At 44.0% G+C, this 21,360-nt stretch overlaps 1 protein-coding gene across 4 annotated transcripts in view; it reads left to right on the top strand.

The window, feature by feature from the left end:
• LOC144500301 (STE20-like serine/threonine-protein kinase) overlaps positions 1–21,360 on the top strand; it is a 146,454-nt gene that overhangs the window by 69,887 nt on the left and 55,207 nt on the right. For all 4 annotated transcript variants that reach the window (XM_078222988.1, XM_078222987.1, XM_078222986.1 and 1 more), the window contains 5 exons: positions 11,930–11,978; positions 15,530–15,679; positions 17,392–17,464; positions 18,779–18,973; positions 20,845–20,926. In XM_078222988.1, coding sequence (XP_078079114.1) covers positions 11,930–11,978; positions 15,530–15,679; positions 17,392–17,464; positions 18,779–18,973; positions 20,845–20,926 — 549 coding nt within the window. The remainder of the gene's footprint in view (positions 1–11,929; positions 11,979–15,529; positions 15,680–17,391; positions 17,465–18,778; positions 18,974–20,844; positions 20,927–21,360) is intronic.

Raw genomic sequence — 21,360 nt, 5'->3', positions numbered from 1 at the left:
CCTAAACTTCCCCCACTGACACTTGATCCACCTGGCACACCTCATTTCCAAGAACCAGGTCCAACAGTGCATCCTTTTTTGTTGGACTGGACTGACACTGCTGCAGGAAATTTTCCTGAACACAATCTAGAAACCTTTGCCCGAAACACTACTGCTATCCCAGTCTACATTCTGGTCATTAAAGTCTCCCATTATAACTACTCTATAATGTTTGCATCTCTCTCTAATTTCTTGCAGATTTGCTCTTGTACATACTTTTCACTAGATGGTCTGCAGACTACACTGAACAATGTAATTGCACCTTTTATGTTCCTTAGCTCCAACAAAATAGATTCTGCTCTTGAATCCTCTTTCTCCAGCACTGCAATGCTCTACTTAACCCATACTGCCACCCTCCTCCTTTCCTATCTTTTCTGAACACCTTGTATCCAGGAATATTTAACACCCAGTCCTGCCCTTCTTTGAACCAGCTTTCTGTTATCTCCACATCATATTTACACATAGCAATCTGTGCCTGTAACTCCCCAATCTTGTTAACTGTGCTCCCTACATTCACATACATGCACAGTAACCTTGATTTAAACATTATTACTTTCTCCCTTACTCCAAATTCATCTCTCAACTTATTATTCTCTATACCAGTGCTTTCTGTCCCCCCCAGTATTTTGTGCACCCTGGTATTCCTCTCTAATATTTCCTCTTGGTTCCCACACTCCTGCCAAGTTAGTTTAGGGCCCTCCCAACAGCACTAGCAAGGAACTCAGTCCCAGCTCTATTCAGGTGCAGCCCGTCTGGCTTGTACAGATGCTATCTATCCCCTGAGCCTGTCCCAGGAATCTATAGCCCTCTAAAGTAGGAGGGGGCCATCTTTCCAGCCGCATGTTCATCTGCCGTATCCTCCTATTTCTGTACTCGCTTTCTCTTGGCGCTGGGAGTGACTCGGAGATTACTACATTTGAGGTCTTGCTGGCTAGTTTTCTCCTTTGCTCTCTAAATTCTGATTGCAGGATCCCGTGCCCCTTTCTATGTAAGAGATTGATACTATTCCTACCTTCCTACGGCAGTCTTTATGATGGCAGGATGTGGTCAGCCTGGTGGTCAAATATAACCCCAACATTGCAATGTTTGGTTCAGCCTCAGGGAGAGGGTTAGTCAGTGGCTAGCGCGCAGAGCTTGTGGCGGGACTAAAAACAATGACTTCCGTCTTCCCAATGTTTATTTGGTGGACATTTCTATTCTTCCAGTACTGAAGGTCAAACAGTCCTGTAATTTTAAGACAGGAGGAGTAAGGTAGGGCTGGGTGTCGTGAGCATACATAAGGATACTAACTGATTTGGATGAGACCACTAAGAGTAAAAATAAACATGTAGATGAAAATGAGGAGGAGCCAAGGATAGATGCTAGGAGAACATCAGAGATAACAATGTGAGAGTGGGAGGAAAAGCCATTGCAAGTGATTCTTTGTTTACGACTAGAAAGATATTAAAATGAGACCGATGCAAATGCTGTCCCACCCAGCTGAGTGATGGTGGAGAGGCTTTGGAGCAGAATTTCATGATCAAAGGCTGTCGATAGGTCCAGGAGGATGCAAAGTGATAGTTTACCTTTGTCTCAGTCACATAATATGCCGTTTGTAACTTTGGTAAAAGCTAATTTGGCACTGTGACAGGACGGGAAACCTGAGTAGAGGGATTCAGACATGGAATTCTGAGAAAGAGTGACATGGATTTGGGAGGTGACACTATATTCAAGAGGAAATGCTGAGGAAAAGCAGGTTCAAGATGGGGAAGTTTACAGGGGGGAGGGTTCAAGAATTGTTTTTTTTATTTGTTCGTGGGATGAGGGTGCCGCTGGCTTGGCCAGCATTTATTACCCATCCCTGAGGACAGTTAAGAGCCAACCACATTGCTGTGGGTCTGGAGTCGCATGTAGGCCGGACCAGGTACTGACGGCAGGCTTCCTTCCCGAAAGGACATTAGTGAACCAGATAGGTTTTTATGACAATTGACAATGGTTTCATAGTCACCCTTAATCTTTTAATTCCATGTTTTTATTGAATTCAAATTTCACCATCTGCCATAGAACCATAGAAAATTACAGTTCAGAAACAGGCCTTTTGGCCCTTCTTGTCTATGCCGAACCATTTTATGCCTAGTCCCACTGACCTGCACTTGGACCATATCCCTCCACACCCCTCTCATCCATGAACCCGAGCAAGTTTTTCTTAAATGTTAAAAGCGTTTACCACTTTATCCGGCAGCTCATTCCACACTCCCACCACTCTCTGCGTGAAGAAGCCCCCCCTAATATTCCCTTTAAACTTTTCTCCTTTCACCCTTAACCCATGCCCTGTGGTTTTTTTCTCCCCTAGCCTCAGCGGAAAAAGCCTGCTTGCATTCACTCTATCCATACCCATCAAAATCTTATACACCTCTATCAAATCTCCCCTCATTCTTCTACGCTCCAGGGAATAAAGTCCCAACCTATTCAATCTCTCTCTGTAACTCAGCTTCTCAAGTCCCGGCAACATCCTTGTGAGCCTTCTCTGCACTCTTTCAACCTTATTTACATCCTTCCTGTAACTAGGTGACCAAAACTGTACACAATACTCTAAATTCGGCCGCACCAATGCCTTATATAACCTTACCATAACACTCCAACTTTTATACTCGATACTCCGATTTATAAAGGCCAATGTACCAAAGGCACTCTTTACGACCCTATCCACCTGTGACGTCACTTTTAGGGAATTCTGTACCTGTATTCCCAGATCCCTCTGTTCAACTGCACTTTTCAGAGTCCTACCATTTACCCTGTACGTTCTACTTTGGTTTGTCCTTCCAAAGTGCAATATCTCACACTTGTCTGCATTAAATTCCATTTGCCATTTTTCAGCCCATTTTTCTAGTTGGTCCAAATCCCTCTGCAAGCTTTGAAAACCTTCCTCACTGTCCACTACACCTCCAATCTTTGTATCATCAGCAAATTTGCTGATCCAATTTACCACATTATCATCCAGATCATTGATATAGATAACAAACAACAATGGACCCAACACTGATCCCTGCGGCACACCACTAGTCACAGGCCTCCACTCAGAGAAGCAATCCTCCACAACCACTCTCTGGCTTCTTCCATTGAAAGAAGTTTCACAACACCAGGTTTATTTGGAAACAAATAATATAAGCTTTCGGAGCGCTGCTCCTTCGTCAGATGGAGTGGAAATGTGCTCTCAAACAGTGCACAGAGACACAAAATCAAGTTACAGAATACTGATTAGAATGCGAATCCCTAAAGCCAGCCAGGTCTTAAAGGTACAGACAATGTGGGTGGAGGGAGCATTAAACACAGGTTAAAGAGATGTGTATTGTCTCCAGACAGAGCAGCTAGTGAGATTCTGCAAGCCCAGGAAGCAAGCTGTGGGGGTTACTGATAATGTGACATAAATCCAACATCCTGGTTTAGGCCGTCCTCATGTGTGTGGAACTTAGCTATCAGTTTCTGCTCAGCGACTCTGCGCTGTCGTGTGTTGTGAAGGCCGCCTTGGAGAACGCTTACCTGAAGATCCAAGGCTGAATGCCCGTGACTGCTGAAGTGCTCCCCCACAGAAAGAGAACAGTCTTGCCTGGTGATTGTCGAGTGGTGTTCATTCATCCGTTGTCGTAGCGTCTGCATGTTTTCCCCAATGTACCATGCCTCGGGACATCCTTTCCTGCAGCGTATCAGGTAGACAATGTTGGCCGAGTTGCAAGAGTAGGTACCGTGTACCTGGTAGATGGTGTTCTCACGTGAGATGGTGGCATCCGTGTCGATGATCTGGCACGTCTTGCAGAGGTTGCTGTGGCAGGGTTGTGTGGTGTCGTGGTCACTGTTCTCCTGAAGGCTGGGTAGTTTGCTGCAGACAATGGTCTGTTTGAGGTTGCGTGGTTGTTTGAAGGCAAGAAGTGGGGGTGTGGGGATGGCCTTGGCGAGATGTTCGTCTTCATCAATGACATGTTGAAGGCTCCGGAGGAGATGTCGTAGCTTCTCCGCTCCGGGGAAGTACTGGACGACGAAGGGTACTCTGTCCACCGTGTCCCGTGTTTGTCTTCTGAGGAGGTCGGTGCGGTTTTTCGCTGTGGCGCGTCAGAACTGTTGATCGATGAATCGAGCGCCATATCCTGTTCTTATGAGGGCATCTTCCATCTTCCATTGAGCCAGTGTCGAATCCAATTTACTACCTCCCCATGTATACCCAGCGACTGAACCTTCCTAACTAACCTCCCATGAGGGACCTTGTCAAAGGCCTTGCTGAAATCCAGGTAGACAACATCCACCGCCTTCCCTTCATCCACTTTACTGGTAACCTCCTCGAAAAACTCTAATAGATTGGGCAAACATGACCTACCACGCACAGAGCCATGTTGACTCTCTCTAATAGGTCCCTGTCTATCCAAATATTTGTAGGTCCTATCCCTTATCACACCTTCCAATAACTTGCCCACCACCAACGTCAAACTTACTGGCCTATAATTTCCCGGATTTCTTTTGGAACCTTTTTTAAACAACGGAACAACATGAGCCACCCTCTAATCATCCGGCACCTCCCCCGTGAATACTGACATTTTAAATATGTCTGCCAGGGCCCCTGCAAGTTCAACACTAGCTTCCCTCAAGGTTCGTGGGAATACCCTGTCCGGTCCTGGGAATTTATCCACTCTGATTTGCCTCAAGACAGCGAGCACCTCCTCCCCTTTAATCTGTAAAGGTTCCATGACCTCCCTACCTGTTTTCCCTATTTCTGTAGACTCCATGCCCGTTTCCTCAGTAAATACGGATGCAATAAAACCATTTAGTATCTCCCCCATCTCTTTTGGTTCCATACACAGTCTACCACTCTGGTCTTCAAGAGGACCAATTTTATCTCTCACTATCCTTTTGCTCCTAACATACCTATAGAAGCTCTGCCGTGTTGGGATTCGAACCCGGGTCCCCAGAACATTAGCCTGGGTCTCTGGATCACTCGTCCAGTGACGATACCACTGCCTTAATTTTAAAAATATGGATGGGGAGCTGTGCCCCTTCGTAGAATGAAATGCAAACAGTATTTTATCAACAAATGTCCCCTGATGTCCCCTGAATGGAATGCAAGTGTTTAATTGATTCAGTCTTCGGACTAGATTAATAACAAACACTTTACATGATACAAATTCTATTGAGAATAAAATTAAGAGCAACACCTCCCAGGTAGATGCAAGGTAAAAGTTATGTGCTCGAAGTGGAAGGAAATGACTGGTATTGTCCATAAGGATCTGTACTGGGACCTATTGATATTTCTTTGCATTAATTAATCAATTGTATAGCACAATTGAGAGCCATTGTCCAAGCTGACACAGCGATTGATGGATCGTGAGCAGTTTAGATGGGAGCATAAAATTACAAGAGATGTTGATAGAGTGGACACAACTGTGACGGTTAGATTTCCAGACAGGTAAGAGTGAGATCATCTATTTTAAGCTAAACTAATGTTAAGTTCAAGTACATGGTGAAAAGCTAGAAACAGTGGTGCTCCAAGGAAGTACGGGTCCATGTATACAGATTAGTCAAACCAAGGTTTGATGATGTGGGTTTTATAGGGAGGCAGTGGTACAATGGAATTATCACTGGACTAGTAATCCAGAGACCCAGGGTAATGCTCTGGACACCGGGGTTCAAATTACGCCAAGGTGATAGAGAAATTTGAATTCAATGAAATCTGGAGTTTAAAATTTAATGATGACCATGAAACTATTGCTGATTGTCAGAAAAGCCCATCTGGTTTACTAATGTACTTTAGGAAAGGAAATCTGCTGTCCTTACCCGGTCTGGCCTACACGATACTCCAGCAATGTGGTTGACTCTCAAAAGCCCTCTGAAATAGAGGGATGGGATGGGCAATAAATGCTGGCCCAGTCTGTGATGCCCATGTCACGTAAACATGAATTTAAAAAATGCTACTGGACTAGTAATCCAGAAGTCTGACTAATCAGAGAAATTAGTTCAAATCTCACCACAGCAGCTGGGGGAATCTCCATTCAGTTTAAAAAGTAAATCTTTTTAAAAAATTGTATCAGTAGCTCTTTCAGGAAGGAAATCTGTCCTTGCCCAGTCTGCCTTGCCCAGTCTGCCTTGCCCAGTCTGCCTTGCCCAGTCTGCCTTGCCCAGTCTGCCTTGCCCAGTCTGCCTTGCCCAGTCTGCCTTGCCCAGTCTGCCTTGCCCAGTCTGCCTTGCCCAGTCTGCCTTGCCCAGTCTGCCTTGCCCAGTCTGCCTTGCCCAGTCTGCCTTGCCCAGTCTGCCTTGCCCAGTCTGCCTTGCCCAGTCTGCCTTGCCCAGTCTGCCTTGCCCAGTCTGCCTTGCCCAGTCTGCCTTGCATGTAATTCCAGACTCTCAGCAATGTAAGAGACATACTGGTCTCTGAAATGACCTAGCAAAGTCACTCAAGGTTAATTGGAGATCAGCAATACGTGCTGGCATTGCCAGCGATACCCACTTCCAGTGAATGAATTGTAAACAAATATTTAAAACAAATCAGATGCAAAAAAAAATTAAAATGTTAAGAAATAAAATCTAAAGGAAAGGAACTTGTGCTGCAGCTACATTTAGTTCCACATGGAGACCGATAATTTTAGAAAGAAATTCCCAATGGCCAACTTAAAGAAATTGCGCAATAAGTTTTAAGACTTGGACTATAGCATTCAAACTTAAAGCAACATTAACTAGACTAGACTACAGAAAAAATAACACTGATTATTGTGTTAACACAATCTATAAGCCCCTGTTGCATGTCTATACTTTTTAGTTCGCTGTCCATAGGACTGAAGGATTAAAAGGACACAGTCCATGCTCACTCTCAGCTTGTAATGCGTTCAGTTCCCCAGTTTCACCAAGTAAAAATGTCAAGTGACTATCAAAAGGTTCTTGACTCTGTTTTCGGAGAATTTCCAAACTAACTGTCTGGAAAGGCCCACTTGGTAATTTCTCCTTCGCGCTTTGCCAGGACAAATCTTCCAGCATTTTTATATTGCCAAATAATGTTTCTCTTTGACCAGACACCGTCCATCCTCCCTGGTAGCTCAGCAAGGACTGGCAGACTTCATCACTTTGCTGACAACTCCAAGATGCTAAAATTCTCCCTTCGTGTACCCGAACAGGCGCCGGAGTGTGGCAACTAGGGGATTTTCACAATAACTTCATTGCAGTGTTAATGTAAGCCTGCTTGTGACTCTAATGAAATAAACTTTAAAACTACAGCCTCTTGCCTGTGAGAGACCTCTGTCTAAAAACCTCCAGGGGTCTGTCCACAGTTCGTCCAGCTGCTTTTGACTTTGTTTCAGGTGGGAATGTTTTGCACTTTGCTCTCAGTGAGTTTCACCCTGGGCCCCATTGTATCCATGGTAAGCAAAGCACTCGGTTTATAGACAGGCAGAATTCTGAACAGATCACATTTTCCTTCACATTCCAGGATACACATGTTTCAGGCGGGATAGAGGGGGATGTAAAAGGGGTGGGGGAGTTGCACTACTGGTTAAGGAGAATATCACAGCTGTGTTGCAGGAGGACACCTTGGAGGGCTCATACAGCGAGGCAATATGGTTAGAGCTCAGGAATAGGAAGAGTGTAGTCACAATGTTGGGGGTTTACTATAGGCCGCCCAACAGCCAACGGGAGATAGAGAAACAGATATGTAGCCAGATTTTGGCAAGGTGTAAAAGTAACAGGGTTGTTGTGGTGGGAGATTTTAATTTCCCCTATATTTATTGGGACTCACTTAGTACTAGGGGCGTGGATGGGGCAGAGTTTGTAAGAAACATCTAGGAGGGCTTCTTGAAGCAGTTTGTAAATAGTCCAACTAGGGAAGTACTGGACCTGGTATTGGGGAATGAGCCCGGCCAGGTGGTCGATGTTTCAGTAGGGGAGCAGTTCAGGAACAGTGATCATAATTCAGTAAGCTTTAAGGTGCTGATGAATAAAGATAAGTGTAGTCCTCAAGTTAAGGTGCTAAATTGGGGGAAAGCTAATTACAACAATTTTAGGCAAGAACTGAAGAATGTAGATTGGGGGCAGATGTTTGAGGGCAAATCAACATCTGGCAAGTGGGAGGCTTTCAAGTGTAAGTTGATAGGAATTCAGGACCAGCACATTTTTGAAAGGATGAAGGATAAGTATGGCAAGTTTTGGGAACCGTAGAAAACAAGAGATATTGTGAACCTGATCGAAGAGAAAAAGGAAGCATTCGTCAAAGCTAGGAGGCTGAGAACACACAAAGCAAAGAACAGTACAGCACAGGAAACAGGCCCTTCGGCCCTCCAAGCCTGTGCCGCTCCTTGGTCCAACTAGACCAATCGTTTGTATCCCTCCATTCCCAGGCTGCTCATGTGACTATCCAGGTAAGTCTTAAACGATGTCAGCGTGCCTGCCTCCACCACCCTACTTGGCAGCGCATTCCAGGCCCCCACCACCCTCTGTGTAAAAAACGTCCCTCTGATGTCTGAGTTATACTTCGCCCCTCTCAGCTTGAGCCCGTGACCCCTCGTGATCGTCACCTCCGACCTGGGAAAAAGCTTCCCACTGTTCACCCTATCTATACCCTTCATAATCTTGTATACCTCTATTAGATCTCCCCTCATTCTCCGTCTTTCCAAGGAAAACAACCCCAGTCTACCCAATCTCTCCTCATAGCAAGTGTGGAATACAAGGAAAGTAGAAAGAAACTTAAGCAAGGAATAAGGAGGGCTAAAAGGGGTTACGAAAAGTCATTGGCCAGCAGGATTAAGGAAAATCCCAAGGCTTTTTATACATATATAAAGAGCAAGAGGGTAGCCAGGGAGAGGGTTGGCCCACTCAAGGACAGGGGAGAGAATCTATGCGTGGACACAGAGGAAATGGGCGAGGTATTAAATGAGTCATTATTCACCAAAGAGAAGAACTTGGTGGATGATGAACCTGGGGAAGGGTGTGTAGATAGTTTGAGTTATGTTGAGATCAAAAAGGAGGAGATATTGGGGGGTCTTGAGGAACATTAAGGTGGACGAAAATGGAGATTAGTTCACATGACTTCCAGAGTTTGAGATGTCAAATTCCTAAAGGTGTTTTCTTTGTGGCAAAGTTCAGTCCAGATGAGTTTCTGGTTAGAACATGAACATCCTTGAAATGAATGACGCAGTAGCACAATGGGCTTTCTGCGCTTCGACCTCTTGGCAAACAATGATCAGAGACTTTTCAAAACAAGCAGGCTTTGAGGAGTTCCGAGATGGTGTCTGGCTGCTGGCTTAACCAGGGGCTGCTGGAGTTCTTTTCAGTTGATGCTAAAGCTGTGAGCTGTGAATGGTGAGGCTTGAAATTTAATATTATAATAATCCAAAAGGTTGGAAGCATGGGGTCATGTGACATGACCTATTAATTGCAGCCACATTGGCTAATATCTAGTGTTACCCTTAGGAGTAAAATGGTGGCTGTTAACACTTCATCAGGTATAACATGTTTCAATGTCTCAGTACCTGTTATCGTCCCAGCTGGGAAAATCAGCTCATCTTAGTTGTCTAGTTTTGTGATTGTAATGTGGCCTTAAAATGTGGTGTGAGCTTCCAGAGGGATGGGAGTAGAACTTTCTTGTTCTTGTACCTCTGTTGGAACCTTCCAGAACAAATGGCCAACCTTAGGTCATGTGACATGTAATAGCCATTTTATAGTTTAGCAGAAGTCTACATTAAAACATCAAAAAAGAATAAAGTTTTGATGCATACACTTATGGATTGCTGTTTGTGTCGCGTCTTATGGACAACATATCCATTGATAATAAATTAGCCACCATTTCATTCAGTCTCGGAACAGTGGAGCCAAGGCAGATAGATGGAATTAGGATTCTGGTCAATCATGATCTCATTGAATGATAGAACAAGCTCTGAGCTGAATCGCCTCCTATTCCCATTGGGGCGGGAAGGGCAGAAATGAGGTAATTGTGGCTCCGTTTCTGGTTTCTTGTTTTTTTGTCTCTTAGTCGGTAATTTCACGTGTTCAAACACACAGAATTCAGCTGTTACTGGCTGTATTTGGTAATGTTCTGCTGCACCGCAGTATCCAATGTGAAAGTAAAAGTTGCCATAGGACCATAGGCTACTCTCTTTTTTGAGAGAGAGCTGAGTGGTGGTGATTTAACCTGAGGATCACCACACCCAAGGCGAGAGGCAAGGTTGAGAAGGCAGGGCCTTTATGGATAACACAGGATCCAATATAAGATCACAATGTTCACAGCACAGAAGGAGACCATTTAGATTGTCATGTCCCTGGCAGCTCTCTGCAAGAGCAACTCCGTTAGTCTCACTCCCCCATTCTTTTATCTTTGTATAATTATCTCATTCCCTTTTGAAAGCCACAAGTGAATCTGCCTCCACCCGATCCTAATCACTCGCTTTGTAAAAAAAAGGGATTTTCTTCAAATCACCACCTGGAAACCTTGCCCTTTCAGAATGTGACGCAAAAGGTTAATTACTATTGAATCAACTGAAGAGGAATTCGCACCCAGAGCTGCTTCACAACTTTTTACTGTTTTATTTATTTATTGAGGGAATGAGAACAACTGGGATAGGCTGCTGTACAGTGATCCCACGGGAGGCAAAATATGTCTCAGTGAGTGTTCCAGCCACAGAATATTCCTTGGAACTGTATGACATCATTGACTATATTTGGAGCTGTATGGCCCCATTGATAGCTCCCCCACAGCTGTCAGACAGTTACAGCACTCAGAACCCCTTTCAAATGATGCATGACTGTAAGAGACTTGAGTTTGCACTTGTCTCAGTGTACAACACTGAAGGCATTGTGACAAGTTCTGACTATATTTTGGCTTTATCCCTGTATATTTCTTGGGTATTGGATCAAACTTACAAAGGATCAGCCTGTAAAGCAAATTACTGCGGATGCTGCAATCTGAAACAAAATCAGAAAATGCTGGAAAATCTCAGTAACATCTGCGGAGAGAGAATGGAGCCAACGTTTCGAGTCTGGATAACCCTTCATCAGAGCTGAGACTTTACAGCACTTTCTGTTTTTGTTTCCGACTATAAATGTTCCATTGTTCCATGTGCTACCCTTAACGGAGCTTCAAAGTAATGTATGAAATCCCCCTAAATTAATGACTTGCCTTCCTGATATGGAGCTTTTGTGATCAACGTGAGATGTATCTAGGATGTCAATTTCATCACCTCACTGTTCACCCCACACCACTAGTCTGTCTTAGCAGCTGATTATCTCCCAAGGCAATTTACTCCACCAACAGTTCTCCTCCACCTTTCCCTAATCAGTCCACAGTCCTCCTCCTACCCCTCTCTCTCTCCTCCTCCTCCTCCTCCTAGTCCTCCTCCTACCCCTCTCTCTCTCCTCCTCCTCCTCCTCCTCCTCCTCCTTCCGTGTCTGTGTGGGTTTTCTCTGGGTCTCCAGTTTCCTTCCACAGCCAAAAAGATATGCTGGTTAGGTGCTAAATTCTCCCTCGGTGTACCTGAACAGGCACTGGAGTGTGGCGACTAGGGGAGTTTCACAGTAACTTCATTGCAGTGTTAATGTAAGCCTACTTGTTATATTAATAAATAAAAATGCATTGTATTTTCACCAGCCATATTAAGCAGAGGGACCCAGTGACTCTCAGTATGTGATCACCAGTGGAATTATTCACTCAGCTTCATTGCCACTTGTTATTGTGGGTAGGTTTATATTGGATAAGGGTCTCACAGGATACAGATGGAGGTTGAGATGAAATGGAGTTGAGGCAGATGAGCCATGGTCTTAATGAATGGTGGAACAGGCCAGAGGGACTAAATGGCTTATTCTCATGTCAAAGTTGACTGGCTGTTGGATGCACTATTGTTCGAAAGCCTCTGCTGCCCTGTCTCTAACCACTGACCTTCTGTTCCCATAGATCCTGATTGAGTTCTGTGCAGGAGGAGCTGTGGATGCAGTCATGCTGGGTAAGTTCTGTAGAATTGTGCTGTGCATGATTCCAACATTGATAGTACAGTATGTGGCTTTACATTTCTGTGTGCTGAAAGTGACAAGAAGTACAAAGAATTAGATGATTAAATGTTACAACATAGAAACAGGCCATTCAGCCCAACCAGTGTCTGCTGGCCTTTACCCTCCACGTGAGTCAATAGTTCATTCCCATTCCTTTTCCTTCATTTATTCTATCACTTACTCACTACAACACTACATTCTGCTCTCTCCCCTTTCCTTCTCTATGTACGGTATGCTTTGTCTGTATAGCGCACAAGAAACAATACTTTTCACTGTATCCCAATACATGTGACAATAATAACTCAAATCAATAAATCTGATTTTTAATATTCACTTAGTTTCTGCCACTACCTCTAATCCTGGGATTGGATTCCACAGCCTCTCAGTTCTCCTTGTGAAATAACTTCCTGCATCGTATTTTAATCATGTATTAGTCACCTCTTATTTCAGGCTCTCAAATACTGGGAGCAGTCTGCTTCACTCCACCCTGTCAGACCCTTTCATCATTGCACTTCATCATATCTCCCTGTAATCTGATCTCTTATCATGGAAGCACTGAGTACAATTCCATTGGAAACACTTCCATTGACATTCCTGCTGTTATTTAACCCAATGTTCCTTCTTTTTGAAGGCCATCTTTTTAGTCAATTACACCATCTTACCAACATCACTTTGTAACTTCCTTCGATCTTCTAAAGAAACCTAAAGACACAACTCTTCACATGTAATCACTGTGGGAACTGTCTTTAACTCCCACTCTCTGTTTTCTTCCTTCTAGCTAATTCAATCTACTTCACTACTTACATTCTAGTTCCAAACTCTTAATCTGTTCATGGTATCTTTTCAAAGGTTTTCCTGTCACACTTACATCTGCTGCATTTCTCCTTTAATATATCTGTAAAGTTGTCAAATTCAGTTGCCCCTTTTCAAATTCATTGTGGCTACTTTTTTTTCTCTTTATATAAATGGTAATTTTATCCATAATTAAAGACTAAATTTTCTCTACCACAGATGTTAACTGCCCAGCACTTACCCAGAGGAGCTCTGTCTCATATTTTCAACGTGGTTAGAACATTTGACTATTCTTCAGTTCCCCAGCTCACACCAACACTCACATAAAAGCAAAATACTGAGGATACTAGAAATCTGAAAAAGAAAACCCAATAATGCCTGAAATACCATTTCTTGGGCTTTGCAATTTCCTCCCTTATCTCCTTCAGGATCCTACAATGTAGCAAGAGAAACCCTGGTGCTTTAACTTCCTTTAGCTTAACTAATCCATGATTCTTCATTATATTGCATTAAATGGCAGAACAGGCTCAAGGGGCTGAATGGTCTACTCCTGCTCCTATGTTCCTGTCACTCTTATCCACATCAAAAATCCTCTTCTCTCAAATAACGGGGTGGCACAGTGGTTGGCACTGCTGCCTCACAGCGCCCAGAGACCTGGGTTCGATTCCTGGCTTGGGTCACTGTCTGTGTGGGGTCTGCACATTCCCCCTGTGTCTGCGTGGATTTCCTCCAGGCGCTCCGGTTTTCTCCCACAGTCCAAATCACATGCTGGCTAGGGTGCATTGGCCGTGCTAAATTCTCCCTCAGTGTACCCAAAAAGGCGCCGGAGTGTGGCGACTAGGGGATTTTCACAGTAACTTCATTGCAGTGTTAATGTAAGCCTACTTGTGACTAATCAATAAATTTTTAACTTGTCCTTCACTAATAAAGATCTGATGCAATGTATTTATTAAAAACCTCCACCTATTGTTTGATCATCGTTTACAGATTAACAATCTTCTCTTAGAAACTTCACCTCATTTTATTTTATTTATTAGTGTCACAAGTAGGCTTACATTAACACTGCAATGAAGTTAGTGTGAAAATCCCCGAGCCGCCACACTCCGGCGCTTGAGGGAGAATTTAGCATGGCTGACGCACATAACCAGCACATCCTTAGACTGTGGGAGGAAACCGGAGCACCCAGAGGAAAACCCACGCAGACACTGGGAGAACGTGCAGACTCCGCACAGGCAGTGACCCGAGCCAGGAATCGAACCTGGGTCCCTGGCGTTGCGAGGTCGCCATGCTAACCACTGTGCCACCCAATTAACTGGCAGACTTTACACTGAGAAATCTGAGCAGGAGACAGTGTGTCTGGTCGAGCCTGCTCCACCATTCAGTGTGATCATGGCTGAGCTTGGATTTCAACTCCAGTTTCCCACCTGCTCTTCATATCCCTTGAGCCAATAAAAAACTGAAAGCCTGTCTCTCCTAGCCTTCAGTGATAAACCACCACAAGCCTCTGGGGTTGAGAATAGAAAAACTTCATTGTTTCCTTCGATACTCTTGGAAGTTTTTCTTCTTATTCCCACTTTATTTCCCTTATCCTGATCTTAGCCTTTTTTCCTATGTTCCAATCTATAATTTTTTCGTTATTTTTAATTTTTTATGACCACTTAATTTTAATTGGTTTCTAAGATCCCTGAGCCTAAGCACCCTCCTCTTTTCCTCATCACACACCCTGCCTCATCTCATCTCACCCCCCCCCCCCCCCCCCCCCCCCCCCCCAAACCTGATTTCTTTACAATATCTCTCTGTGCTCTTTGATCTGGCAGCTTGTTCCAGACACTCACCACCCTCTGTGTGAAAAAATTGCCCCTCTGGTCACTTTTGTATCTCTCCCCTCTCACCTTAAACCTATGCCCTCTAGTTTTAGACTCCCCTACCTTTGGGAAAAGATAAAGACTATCTAGCTGATCTGTGCCCCTCATTATTTTATAGACCTCTGAGATAGATGAATAATTAAAATCCATAGTTTACATTTCTTTACATCTCTCCAATGTAATGTCTCCCCTTCTAGTTCCATCCTTTAATTTTGAGATTTGAAGTACCTCCCTACCCAACCTGAATGAAGCATGGAAAGGATAGAGTGAGAACTGCTTCTCCACCAGCCCATTCCATCCTGCATACAGGCTTTGCAATATTACTTGGCATTTGTTAACATGGAAGGAGCTGAAATTATTTGTGCCTTTTTCTGAGAGGGGATGGGAGAGTGTTAGGGAAGACTCTGGGATCCAGGAAATGAAGTCTGCCGGATCAAATTGACCTGCTCCAGGTCTGCTAACAGGAGTCCATATTTGGCTCATTGGCGATCCCCTGTGGCAGAAAGCAGGTACTGCAGCAAGATGTCTCATCACCAGACATCACCACTTAGTTAGAAATGGCTGGAGCCCTCTGCATTGGGCAGTGTTCAGCAGTACCCTAGGATACTGTCACACCTTTGGAAGCATGATACTTCTGACATCCCAATCGCTCCATCCCATACCCAAAGGGCTATGGTGAGCGGGCGGGTAAGTGGAGCCGAGTCCACGAAAGGATCAGTCATGATCTTATTGAATGGCGGAGCAGGCTCAAGGGGCCAGATGGCCTCCTCCTGCTCCTAGTTCTTATGTTCTTACTCCGTGTTCAGTATAATCTTTGCATCTTGTTGCTTCATGTTTTTTTGTTCTAGAATTGGAAAGGGCTCTAACTGAGCCTCAAATTCAAGTAATTTGCAAGCATACACTGGAAGCTCTGAGCTACCTTCATGACAACAAGGTGATCCACCGAGACTTGAAGGCTGGGAATATCCTGCTCACCATGGAAGGAGATGTCAAACTGGGTAAAGCTTCAATCTGATTGTATTCTTTCTTTAATGCTGTCTGTAACAGAGCTGGCTTGTAATCTGTCTGTAACAGTGAGATATGCAGCTGGCTTGTAATCTGTCTGTAATAGTGAGATATACAACTGGCTTGTAATCTGTCTGTAACAGTGAGATATAAAGCTGGCTTGTGTAATATGTCTGTAACGGTGAGATATACAGCTGGCTTGTAACCTGTCTATAACAGTGACATATACAGCTGGCTTGTAATCTGTAACAGTGAGATGTACAGTGGCTTGTAATCTGTCTGTAACAGTGAGATATAAAGCTGGCTTGTAACCTGTCTGTAACAGTGAGATATACAGCTGGCCTGTATTCTGTCTGTAACAGTGAGATGTACAGTGGCTTGTAATCTGTCTGTAACAGTGAGATATAAAGCTGGCTTGTAATCTGTCTGTAACAGTGAGATATACAGCTGGCTTGTAACCTGTCTGTAACAGTGAGATATACAGCTGGCTTGTATTCTGTCTGTAACAGTGAGATATACAGCTGGCTTGTAATCTGTCTGTAACAGTGAGATATACAGCTGGCTTGTAATCTGTCTGTAACAGTGAGATATACAGCTGGCTTGTAATCTGTCTGTAGCAGTGAGATATACAGCTGGCTTGTAACCTGTCTGTAACAGTGAGATATACAGCTGGCCAAATAGAAATATTTGTTAGCCAAAAATGCAGCAAACCCATCCTGAGCTGAATAAGCCAGTCAGTATCCGAGGGAGAAAAGACAGCTTAATGTTTTGGGTGGTGGCCTTAGAATGAAGCAGCCACTTACACTTTGTTTAACTTTGGAAAGAGGGATTGTGGTTGCCTCATGAGGATCATTGGTGACTGTTCCTATACTGAGGGTAGGTCTTATGAGGAATGGTCGAGGGAGCTAGGGCTTTTCTCTTTAGAGCGGAGGAGGTTGAGAGGCGACTTAATAGAGGGTTATAAGATGGTGAAGGGGATTGATAGAGTGGACGTTCAGAGACTATTTCCTCGGGTGAATGTAGCTGTTACTAGGGGGCATAACTATAAGGTTCATGGTGGGAGATATAGGAGGGATATCCGAGGTAGGTTCTTTACTCAGAGAGTGGTTGGGGTGTGGAATGGACTGCCTGCAGTGATAGTGGAGTCGGCCACTTTAGGAACTTTCAAGCGGTTATTGGATAGGCAGATGGAGCACACCAGAATGATAGGGAGTGGGATAGCTTGATCTTGGTTTCGGAAAAGGTTCGGCACAACATCGTGGGCCAAAGGGCCTGTACTGTGCTGTACTGTTCTATGTTCTATACTCCTCGGATCACTGAGGTAGCTGTTAGGTGTGGAACATCGTTGCATTTGAAGATGACAGAAATGTCCAAGGTGTGTGTGGCAGCATTGGCCATGCACAGGGTTAATTCTCTATCTCGGCCCTTTATAAATGTTGGGAGAGTAATGAGTAGAATTGAGGCAGGTTTAGGACATTCTGATCTTTTTAATCTTGCCTTTCCACTCGATAATGGCTGCCATGTATTTCATTAACAAAGTAGAATTTCTGTTATTATAGAGGTGGGAGTTGGAGCCTGCACTCACTGTCCAGTGTCTGCAGTCAGTTTAATAGGTTCATTGTTGGAATTGTTGTACCTCTGCAGACCCTGGATCAATGTCTCCAGCTATAAGAGTGAGTCACATGCCTTTCTTTGTCTATTGCAGCTGATTTTGGGGTCTCGGCAAAGAATAACAGGACATTGCAACGGAGAGACTCCTTTATTGGGACACCTTACTGGTAAGATGTGGCTTTTACTGCTGTGCTTGTGCATTATGAAGATGTTGTGGTATTTATCAGTTTTCTATTTTTTTTAAGAAGGATTTCAGTACGGTCCCACACAGGAGGTTAGTAAACAAAATTAGAGCACGTGGGATTGGGGGTAATATACTGCTGTGGATTGAAAATTAGTTAACAGACAAAAAGCAGGGAGTAGGAATAAACGGGCCATTCACAAGACAGTTGGCTGTGACTAGTGGGACACTGCAAGGATCAATGCTTGGGTCCCAGCTATTCCCAATCTATATAACTGAAATACCAGGTATAGCTGGATGAAGGGACCAAATATAATAATTACAAATTTGCTGATGACTAGGTGGGAATGTGAGTTGTGGGGAGGATTCAAGGAGACTTTGAGGGGAATTGGACAGACAAAGCAAATGGGCAAGGAGATGGCAGATGGAATATAATTGAGAAGTCATCCACATTGCTGGAAAGAAACAGGAAGGCCGAGTATTAAATGGTGAGAGGCTGGGGGTGTGTTGATGTCCAAAGGGACCTGGGTGTCCTTGTGCACCAGTTACTGAAAGCTGGCACACAGCTGCAGCAAGCAATTAGGAAAGCAAATGGTACATTGTCCTTCATCACAAGGGGATTTGAGTTGGAGTAAAGATGCCTTGCTGCAGTTATGTAGAGCCTTGAGACTGCATCTGTAGTATTGTGTGCAATTTTGGTCGTCTTATCTAAGGAAGGATGTACGTGCCATTGAGGGATGCAGTGGAGGTTCACTAGATTAATCACTGGGGCTGTGGGACTGTCCTGTGAGGAGTGATTGAGGAGATTAGGCCTGTATTCCCCAGAGTTTCAAAGAATGAGAGGTGATCTCATTGAAACTTAAAACATTTTTCCAGGGTGTGACAGGGTGGATGTGGACAGGATGTTTCCCCTGGCTGGTGAGTCTAAAACCAGGGGACACAGTCTCAGAATAAGCGGCAGGCCAATTGAAACTGTGATGAAATAGAATTTCTTCACCAAAAGGGTGGTGAATCTTTGCAATTCTTTGCCCCATCAATAGATTTCTAGATACTAGTGACCTCAAGTGATATGGGGATAGTGAGGAAAACTAGCAGAAGGGTTAATGATCAGCCATAAACTATTTGAATGGTGGAGCAGACTCGATGGGCCAAATAGCCTACTCCTGTGTTCCTTTCGGGCAGTATATACCAGGTATTAGTCTGTGCTCATTTCACAGTGAATGGGCTGTACGTTTCCCAATGTGTGGCGTTAGTGTCCTGCTTCAGACATGCAATGATGTGTTGCGCTGTGTTTCTCTAGGATGGCGCCTGAAGTTGTGATGTGTGAGACGTCAAAGGACAAACCCTACGATTACAAGGCTGATATCTGGTCATTGGGCGTCACCCTTATTGAGATGGCTCAGATGGAGCCACCACACCATGAGCTGAACCCAATGAGAGTCCTGCTGAAAATTGCTAAAGCGGACCCACCCACACTGGCACAGCCGTCCCGATGGCAAGTATACTCAGCTGCTAGCCCGTTACAAGCATCTACTTTCAATGCAAATCTTTAGTATCTTTGTAAATATTGCATTCAGAACCATTTTGTAGTTCAGTGTTATGCATGGGTTAAACCTGTACCATCTAAATCCTCAAGGATTCTGACAGTGTCAGAATAATCCATCCTATTCGATTCCACTTACTCTGTACTCCTCTGCTACCACCTTCTTTATGAACCTTGCCTTGTTCCAACCTTTTGTTTTGCCTTTAAATTGAATGATGCATTTATAGGAGGAGTAAGCTGGAATTAGGAGAATGATTACCAAAAGCTGGTAAGATTGAATAGGTTGGGACTTTATTCCCTGGAGCGTAGAAGATTGAGGGGAGATTTGATAGAGGTGTATAAGATTTTGATGGGTATAGATAGAGTGAATGCAAGCAGGCTTTTTCCGCTGAGGCTAGGGGAGAAAAAAACCACAGGGCATGGGTTAAGGGTGAAAGGAGAAAAGTTTAAAGGGAATATTAGGGGGGGCTTCTTCCCGCAGAGAGTGGTGGGAGTGTGGAATGAGCTGCCGGATAAAGTGGTAAATGCGGGGTCACTTTTAACATTTAAGAAAAACTTGGACGGGTTCATGGATGAGAGGGGTGTGGAGGGATATGGTCCAAGTGCAGGTCAGTGGGACTAGGCATAAAATGGTTCGGCGCAGACAAGAAGGGCCAAAAGGCCTGTTTCTGAGCTGTAATTTTCTATGGTTCTATGGTGCCTGAAAAAATAGAGGAAGAGATCATGATTCAAAATTGGCAAACTCAATTTTCGGTCCAAAAAGCTATAAAGTGCCTAATTCAGGCAGAGAACTAAAATGACAACCGGAATTACTTTCTTTGCAAAGTGGTCAACCAGATTGGTTGATTGTGTTTGGTCTCCCAATGTAGAGAAGATTGCATTGTGAGCAGTGAGTACGGTTTACAAACTTGAAAAAAGAACAAGTTAATCACTGATACACCGGAAAGAAGTGTGAGTGCCTGGACTGTGGAAGGGAAGAGGTAAAAGGCCCGGAGATGCTGCGGTGGTTGAGGAGTGGACCAGGTTTGCTGACGACATCACCGTAGTGGGTCGGATCTCAAACAATGGCGAGCCAGGCTACAGAAATGAGATAGAGAATCTGGTGAACTGGTGTGGCGACAATAATCTCTCCCTCAATGTCAACAAAACGAAGGAGATTGTCATCGACTTCTGGTTATTGAGCAAATGAATATGCTGCTTGTAATGTGGCTGATATTCTAACACATCTGGTAGCATTTGCACCCTCAAGTTTAATCTGTTGCTTGGTGATGGTTGGCGCTAGATTGGCTGTTAGGTGATGTATCATCTCTGCACCAGAAGACCATGGATTCCATCCCTATACTCGAACTTCACTATATAATCTATGGTGACAGTTGAGTGGAGCACTGACAGAGATTGAACTGACAGTTCCTTTACCTGCTCAGGTGGCTGTTGAAGAGTTCATGACACTATTGAAAGAAGAGTAAGGGAGTTGAATGTTCATTCGTCCGCCAGCATCCCTTAAACAAATGCTGGAAATTCTCCCAATGTCAGTAATCTTCAGTGGAGAAAAAAGGCAAAGTTAATGTTTCATGTGTAGCACTTTGTCAAAGTTGGACACGAGTTGCTGACTGACTTACTATGTGTTTCTGTTCTTGATTCCATTCCTAGTCTCTGCTATTATTGCTTTTTAGGAACATTTGTTTTATTGCTGTTTGTGGTTCTCACTATGCACATTAGCATCCATATCAGCCTGGGTAACAGCACTCAGCTTACTTCTAAGAGCTGTCACAGTGTTCTGTAAATCTCTTGTAATATTTAGTGGCTGCTGTTTCTTACTGTAGGTCTCCTGCGTTCAGTGATTTCCTGAGGAAGGCATTGGAGAAGAATGTTGAGGTGAGGTGGTCATGCCAGCAACTGCTACAGGTGAGTATTTAACCCAGGTTTGGAAAGTGAATGGGGACCAGTTTCACATTCTGACTTGCAGCAGTGAAACTGGTGAGGGGTACTGAGTAAATCACTGCTGAGGCAATATCCTGATTAGTAAATATGCAAGTAGGAGGGCTGAAGCCTAACACTGAGCAGTTCAAACTTTAAAAACTTAATTGATTTTTCAGGTAGGAAATGGGAGCGTAATAACTTTATTGGACTAGTAATCAAGAGGCCCAGGACAGTGCTCTGGAAACATGAGCTCAAATCCCACTGTGGCAACTAAGAGAATTTAACTCAATGAATTAATAAATCTGGAATAAAAAAAACTAGTCTTAGTAATGGTGACCGCGAAACGACTGGATTGTCTTAAACTCGCCTGCTTCACTAATGTCCAGTAAGAAGTCTCACAACACCAGGTTAAAGTCCAA

The sequence above is a fragment of the Mustelus asterias genome, chromosome 11 (genome assembly GCF_964213995.1).
Source record: "Mustelus asterias chromosome 11, sMusAst1.hap1.1, whole genome shotgun sequence".
Classification (NCBI taxonomy): Eukaryota; Metazoa; Chordata; class Chondrichthyes; order Carcharhiniformes; family Triakidae; genus Mustelus; species Mustelus asterias.
This window is presented reverse-complemented; position numbering and strand designations above follow the sequence as displayed.